The 7,500-nt window shown below is 36.5% G+C and overlaps 1 protein-coding gene across 1 annotated transcript in view; it reads right to left on the bottom strand.

Annotated features, from left to right (window-relative positions):
• Positions 1-7,500, bottom strand: part of LOC132153255 (tumor necrosis factor receptor superfamily member EDAR-like) — a 21,904-nt gene that overhangs the window by 2,164 nt on the left and 12,240 nt on the right. Inside the window, exons 5-9 of the mRNA XM_059562641.1 lie at positions 6,202-6,285; positions 5,121-5,246; positions 3,999-4,073; positions 2,694-2,766; positions 1-118 (exon numbers count right to left, since the gene is read on the bottom strand). The exon at positions 1-118 is cut by the window's left edge and continues 81 nt beyond it. Of these exons, the coding sequence (XP_059418624.1) occupies positions 1-118; positions 2,694-2,766; positions 3,999-4,073; positions 5,121-5,246; positions 6,202-6,285 (476 nt within the window). The remainder of the gene's footprint in view (positions 119-2,693; positions 2,767-3,998; positions 4,074-5,120; positions 5,247-6,201; positions 6,286-7,500) is intronic.

The following is a 7,500-nucleotide window of genomic DNA, read 5'->3' as shown; positions in this document are numbered from 1 at the left end:
ATGCACCAGAGACAGGAGGCAGAGGTCAGCGGTTCCCTGTTTGTCCTGAGCTGCTTCTTCATCACTGTCCATGCTGCGACTCAAGAGCTGCTCGTTCTCTGACGACGCATCGTTCTCACTGTGACAGTGCAAGCGTTCAGTGTTTCAATGCTGACAGCAAGTGCACAAATCAATCAAATAAAAATAGATTTCTAAAATCACTTAAAAAAAACTAATGCATTAACTAATTATAACAAAGAGAGCTTAGTGTAAAGTGTTACAAATGTTTCTTAGTCACTCTCTCTCAGGCACGCGCACACATAGACATGAAAGGGCCCTTTTTATTCCTGGAGAGAAAGTGCCCTTTTTTCTGGGATGCTTTTTTTTATTTTTTGAAAAATAATATATATTTCTGTTTGCACACAGCTTCCCTGTCAAACAAATATATTTATTGAAATATAGTATCTAAATATCAGGTCAGGAGTTCTGAAGCGCTCCCTCTCCCTCTCCCCCGATTGTTAAACCCGATTGTGTTGCTTCCGCTAAAGAAAATAGTCCACTCCGTCTCTACGGTTACAATCCTGTGAGTCCATAGCAACGCTCTGTTTTTCATGGCAACGCTCTGTTATACTCCTCACAGCGGTCTGTTGGTTATAACAGACCGCATTCTACATCGGAATTCAACCAAGCCATGTAATAAAATAAGTTAATAAAATAAGCATATATCACCACCAGGTGATGTGTTTTAGTTATTTTGTTTATCCTATTTACCTGCATTTCCCTGTCAATTAGATGCAAATGTGCGCATTTTAACTAGTTGACGCCTAATTTGCATACAGAACGTCCCCAGTTATTGACTTACATCAAGAGTCTTTCCCCCTGAAATGTAGAAATCTAAATTGGTGAATTTAGAAGAAATCTACAGATGCAAACAGATGGAGGATACACTCTAAACAATGTAGTCAATCTGAGTAACTGCATCTGGTACATTAATAAATAAAACTGAGTAGAAATAATTTAAAATTAAACTTTAAAAATAACAATATTTATAAATTAACTATTTAAGTAATTTAACTTTTTTTATTTCCTCGAAACCTTTATAAAATAGTATTCCATACCACCACTAATACATACATGACATTGGGTTTTATTGAATTTTTACTCAATTATTTTGGTAAGTTTAATTTTAAAGTGTTATGTATTCTGATAACACCAAAATAATTAAAACGATGTAGTGCCTTGTGCAAAAATAAACAAATTATTAGTAAAACACGCCCCTCTGTTTGATGCAGTTATTTAGGTTATTCTAAATATGAAGAGTTCAGATGAAAAATCCTCTAAGTGCCATCTGAAATTTCCTTCAATAATGATTTTTATCAAGCTTGTATGTTTATGTTCACTTATTTCACATTACTGGCAATGGAAATTACCTATTAATTGTCATTGAAGTTAAATTACTGATTACTAATTATGAGAAGTGCCCTTTATTTCACTTGAGCCCCTGCTCTCTCTGAATGTCAGTCTTGGACAACCAGGATATATGTAAATGTATTGGTTGAGAGTGAAGAACTTATAACCCTTAGACGTCTGGAATCATGAAAAGTAGTTATTTAAATCTATGGACACTCGTAGTATCTGTAATTTTGAAGAAAAATATTTCATGTTTAATTTATTTTGTTGGTGATTATTGTAAAGGTTTATGCTAGTTCTAGTCAGTGTGAGCTGCATGAATGGTTTTCCTCTATTCCTTGATGAAACAATCTGCTTTCGACACTTGCTCTTCTGCCTCTTGTGGTTTACTGTGCTAGTTATCCTGCACTGACTAGCCTCTTGTTTTCAGCTCACAGGAAGAGTTTGACATGAGCCACACACAGAATGGCATTGTTTTCAGACACTTGACACCGTTTATTCTTGCACTTTATCTATTTGCGTCTGCAGATTTCAGTTCCAATACATAACTTTAAAGAGCTTTTTCTCCACTTCAGCTGCACTTGTAAAGACCTTTAACTTTATGTGTCAACGAAGTCAAAGAATCATTTTTAACCTGCGTTTATCCATCGTTTAGAATTAAGGTCTGGAAATGTGTGCATATCTAATTAGATAAAGCCTCATTACAGAACAGTTCAGAAATCTTGTAATGCACAAACTTTTGGCAAATCTTAATGTAATCACCCAAGGTGGGAAGAGATGATATCTATTAGTTATCTTTTGAGTGTTTAACTATAGTGTCTTGACTCATAGAGATAAGAAACTCGACTTGTAGAGATGAGTGCTATTCACAACAATCAAAACTAATGTGTGAATTTCTCATCTAACTAGTATGAGGAAAGCAGTTTTATTTCTGAATTCAAGCTTCTGCTGTGCCTTGGGGAAAAAAAGGAAGAAAAAAAGTGTTTGAGGTGAAAAAGTGTCATCTTGTGTTGAAGCAGAGCTGTTTTCAGCTGGCAGTTTTGGCTGCGCCGCTGCGTAATTATCCCATGCTTGATTAGGTTTGTGTGAAATGAGCATCTCCTGTGGAGAGCGTAGCTGCAGGCTGGATCCTCATCCTGTCTGTGATCCACACACGTTTGAGTCAGAAGAGAAGAGAAGAGAAGCGCTGCACAGACACGTCCTGCGCTGCTGAATCACTGGCACAGTCTCACATGAGACGAGGAAACGTGTTTGACTTCCCAGAGCAGCAGGTAAAGGTTTGTTTAGCGTGTGTGAGGACTCACCTCTTCACTGTTTTTGGAGATGAAGGCTTGAGCTTATCAAACTCGTCCTTTTCTGCAAAGATCACCACGGTTTCTGGAAAGACAATGTGTGAAGATCAGGCCGGCAGGTTTATATATATATGTAGCACATTTCACACACAAAGGGCATTCAAAGTACTTTACAAGAAGAAAAAATCACGACAGTAAAATGAGGAATTTTGAAAATTATTTAAAATTGATTTGAAATGTTTAAAATGAATTTAAAACAGTTAGGAATAGAAAATTATTATACATAAAAGAGTGTAATCAGTTCGGACATTGCACGGTACTCATTCAATAAATGCACATCAATATTTTCTGATTTGCATATAAATATGGCAATAATAATAATAATTTGTTTTACTGAAACTTTTATTGAAAAGCTACTCTGGACATAAGACTTGATAGTTTTCAGTGTAATTTCAATAGATATAAAATTTGTTTTATATTTTAATTTGATTTACAAATCTGATGTGGAAGATTGACTGCATGAATTATGAATATGCATTATCTTCATCATTAATTTAAACAGTTTCTGCACTAATACATTCAAAATTTCTGTTTTTACTGATCAGAATACAAACAAATGCATGTGGTAGATTATTTTATCCAAAGTGACTTATATTGCATTTAAGGTATTTACATTTCTTTATTAGTTCATGCATTCCCTGGGAATCAAACTCGTGGCAGTGTCTGAGCTACTGAACTAAACAGATGTGACTCAGATATGCCTCAAATGAATGAACGGGTCTGTTTTGTGTCTGTGTGAACGCTGATCTGAAGTCAGAGTTGCAGCTGTGAGTGCATGAGTGGTTCTTCCGCATGTTTTCTGTTATTATCAGTGGCTTAGCTGAGAATATCCGGTGGGAAATGGGATAAACGCAGATGTTTAGAGGTGTAGGTATTTGCTCATCCGCTCTGAAGCTGGATTAATGTTGTGACATACAGTTACATGCATTCATCTGCTTCAGTCTTTTACCTTTGGGACTGTTTCATGACAAATTTTATGACTTTTATATATATATAGAATGCCCTGCAAATGAGCTAAGTGTGTTATGTATTTCTACTCTTCTGACAGTGATCGATTGATGGCTAAATGAGCTGCATTGAGTGTGAGTGAAAGCTAATTTTGAGGGGTTTTTCTCCAGACGGTGTGAGATAGTTATATGGAGAGCCACAGGCTGAAGGAACATTCCAGATCTGCCGTTCACCTCGTCCCGTCAGCCGCCTGTCAGATCATCTTAAGAAGTTTAACACGTACAGATGTCAAACCAAGCGTTCGCTCACCTTGGACCTCCTTCTTCTCCTCCTGCTTGTTTGTTTGGGCTTCTACTGTCTTTATTATTTGTCCAGAGCAGCATGCTGGGAAAGAAAGAAAGAAAGCACTCTGTTAGACTCGCAGCACTGCTGTTCATTTAATATCTGGAGCAATGAGAAAGAGTTTGAAAATATGGGAATGATCTCAAGTAAATGTAGAGCAGAAGGACTCGAAATGTGGTCAGAAAAGCTTCCCTGTGGCCGAACACACACACATCATTTATTCACGCACACACACGCACACGCACACACACACACCGGCACGCACACACACACACACACCAGCACGCATACACACACACACACACACACACACACACGCACACACACTCTCTCTCTCTCTCTCATACACACACACACACGCACACACACACAAACACACACACTCTCTCTCTCATATACACACGCACACACACACCCACACGCACACGCACACACACACACCCGCACGCACACACACACACACACACCCGCACGCACACACACACACACGCACACACACTCTCTCTCTCTCTCTCATACACACACACACACACACCCGCACGCACACACACACACACTCTCTCTCTCATATACACACACACACACACACACACACACACACACACACAGACACACACACACACACACACACACGCACACACAGACAAACACACACACTCTCTCTCTCATATACACACACACACACACACACACACACACACTCTCTCTCTCTCACACACACACACACACACACACACACACACACACACACACAGATGTTTGATTGGCTAAGTGAGGTCATTGCATAGACTCCCACTGATTTTCTATCAGGTTAATGATATTTCTATCAGCTAACCAAGCTCTATCCTTGAACGTCCCCATCGCAGAAACATCTGCCGAACACTAGATTCACAACAACAGCACATCTGTAAGTCTTCTGAACCAGTGAGGACCAGTCAGATGTCTCACTAATGGCTTGTGTCAAAGTGTTTCACAATATAAGTGAGGACATTTGATCCCCACAAATATATTCCAAACAAGTACACACACACACACACACACACACACACACTCTCTCTCTCTCTGTGCGTTTAGTTTTAGTGATCTCACCTTGTCCGCTGGGTTTGGTCTTCAGGATGTAGAACATGATAATCATCACTATAGCGATGGCCATGATGAAGATGGTTGACATGGCGATGATGAGGGCCGTTGCTAGGTGACCTTGTCCTGTTGGATCTGGAACACAGTAAAAGATTTAGTTTACATCAATGAACTGCCGTCAAGTTGTTCAAACTTGTTTGAGTTTCAGATCCCATTGATTTTTTATATAATGTGGACAAAAAAATACAATAGAAGTCAGTAGGACCCAGAACTATTTAGTCTACTAAATAAACCTTTTCACTACTCGAAACAATATGTAAAGCATAATAAAATTATTCCAGCTAGTTTAACATTCCTCAGTTTAATTTATTTTAACTTTATTTTAACAAACACACAACAAAATGACTAAAGCTTTAACTAAAATTAAAATGGGAAAAATATAAAAAATAAAACTCTTAATATTCTCAAATGCTCAATTATATTAATAATACTGTTTTTTTTATATTAATAAAATAGCATCTCAATATCGAAATAATGACATGAGGGTGAGTTAATTATGACAGTTTAATTTTTTTGGTCAATTATCCCTTTAAAATAATTGTTTATTATGATTTTATGGAATAAGTTCTCTAAGGTTTCATTAGTTAATGTATTAATTAACAAGAACAAACGAAGAACAATACATTTATTCATGTATTTATTAATCTTTGAAAATACAGCTGATAGTTCATGCTGATTCACAGTGCATTAACTAATGTTAACAAACACAACTTTTGATTTGAATAATGCATTAGTAAACGTTGAAATTAACATGAACTAAGATTCATAAATCCTGTAGAAGGATTGTACTTACTAAAGTAGTTAACTGACATTAACTAATAGACCGTTATTCTAAAGTGTTACCGATTATTAATACTGAATGCAGCTTGTATTTCTCCTATTCTATAACGATGCTGGAGCAATTACAGTGATTCTATTATGTTTTTACGGACACCCCTTAACGGTGGTAAATCTGCTGTGTTAATATAAAACGAGAGTAGATGGATCAGAGGTCATGTGACCGGTGAGCAGTTCCCAGCATGCATCTCACCTTTCTCTGCGTGTGGGAAGATGGTGGTGCTGCTGGACGACACGCTGGGAGCTCGTCCTGATGACGGCGGAGTCGACTGCATGCCTGTCAGACAACATTCAGTAACATCATCAATATAGTCATCCGCTGTTATTATTTGTGCATCATTTTGGCTCAAAAACAAAACGCCATGAGCTCAGATCAATGAGGCCTATGATTGCTGAGTCCCAAAACTCAAACACAAGTGGACAAAAAGATTGAATCTCAATATGATCCTTGTTTTTCTTCTTTTTGATTTTTTCTAAATATTACACATAAAAAAATGCACAAATGCATATGATTTACATGTAATGCAGTTCTCTGATGTTAATGGTCACATGACATGCAGGTAAAAAAAAAAAAACCTATATATATATATATGTATATGTTTTATTTTGAATTATGTTATTTTAAAGTGTTCCTTCACGAACCGTAATGTAATGCTTAATGCACTTCGTGTTGTTAATTACAACAAATGCAAAATATTTCTCAAAGTATTTTCATTAGTGCTGTTAAACGATTAATCGCATCCAAAATAAACGTTTTTGTTTGCATAATATATGTGTGTACTGTACTGTAAACATATAAATACAGCAACAAACAGTATATATTTAGAAAATATTTACATGTATTTACATACACTTATATTAGAAATAAATATATTTAATATATAAATTTTTTTTTTTTTCTGAAGCATATACATGGATGTGTGTCTATTTATATACACAATAAATACACACAGTATAAACATGCACATTTTTTTTTGGATGTGATTAATCGCGATTAATCGTTTGAAATCACTCACTTTTATATCAATATGGTACAAGATTAGCCTATTTAAATAAACGTGATAAACGAGTTAGGTCAAAAGTAATCAAAAAGTATTCTGATTATATTACTGTGTAATGTTAAGGATTACGTCACTGACTAGTGTTTGTCGTGTGATTCGGACCCGTGATGAAGTCCTCAGCGCTGAATGCAGGAACATTAATACGCATTTATTTCAGGAGAAAGAAAATCCTCTCCAGGTCAAAATGACCAGAAAACACAAACACGAGTTCTTTAAAAATGACGCAGAGCTGTTGGCTTTTCTTCACTTTAAGTGAAAATGTTCTGTGATGGAGTATACGTTGATACCGCATGACGTTTAGTGTATAACAATTCAACATTAAATATGGGACACTAACAGTCTTAATGGACTCAAGCTCAAATCTGCCAGTGTTTTCTGCTCTCGACTTGAAGTATTGATTTAATTAAGCCCACCAACTGCACAATTTGTCA

This window comes from Carassius carassius, chromosome 11 (assembly GCF_963082965.1).
Source record: "Carassius carassius chromosome 11, fCarCar2.1, whole genome shotgun sequence".
NCBI classification, from domain to species: Eukaryota; Metazoa; Chordata; class Actinopteri; order Cypriniformes; family Cyprinidae; genus Carassius; species Carassius carassius.
The sequence above is the reverse complement of the archived record's forward strand: the minus strand, read 5'-3'. Positions and strand labels throughout refer to the sequence as shown.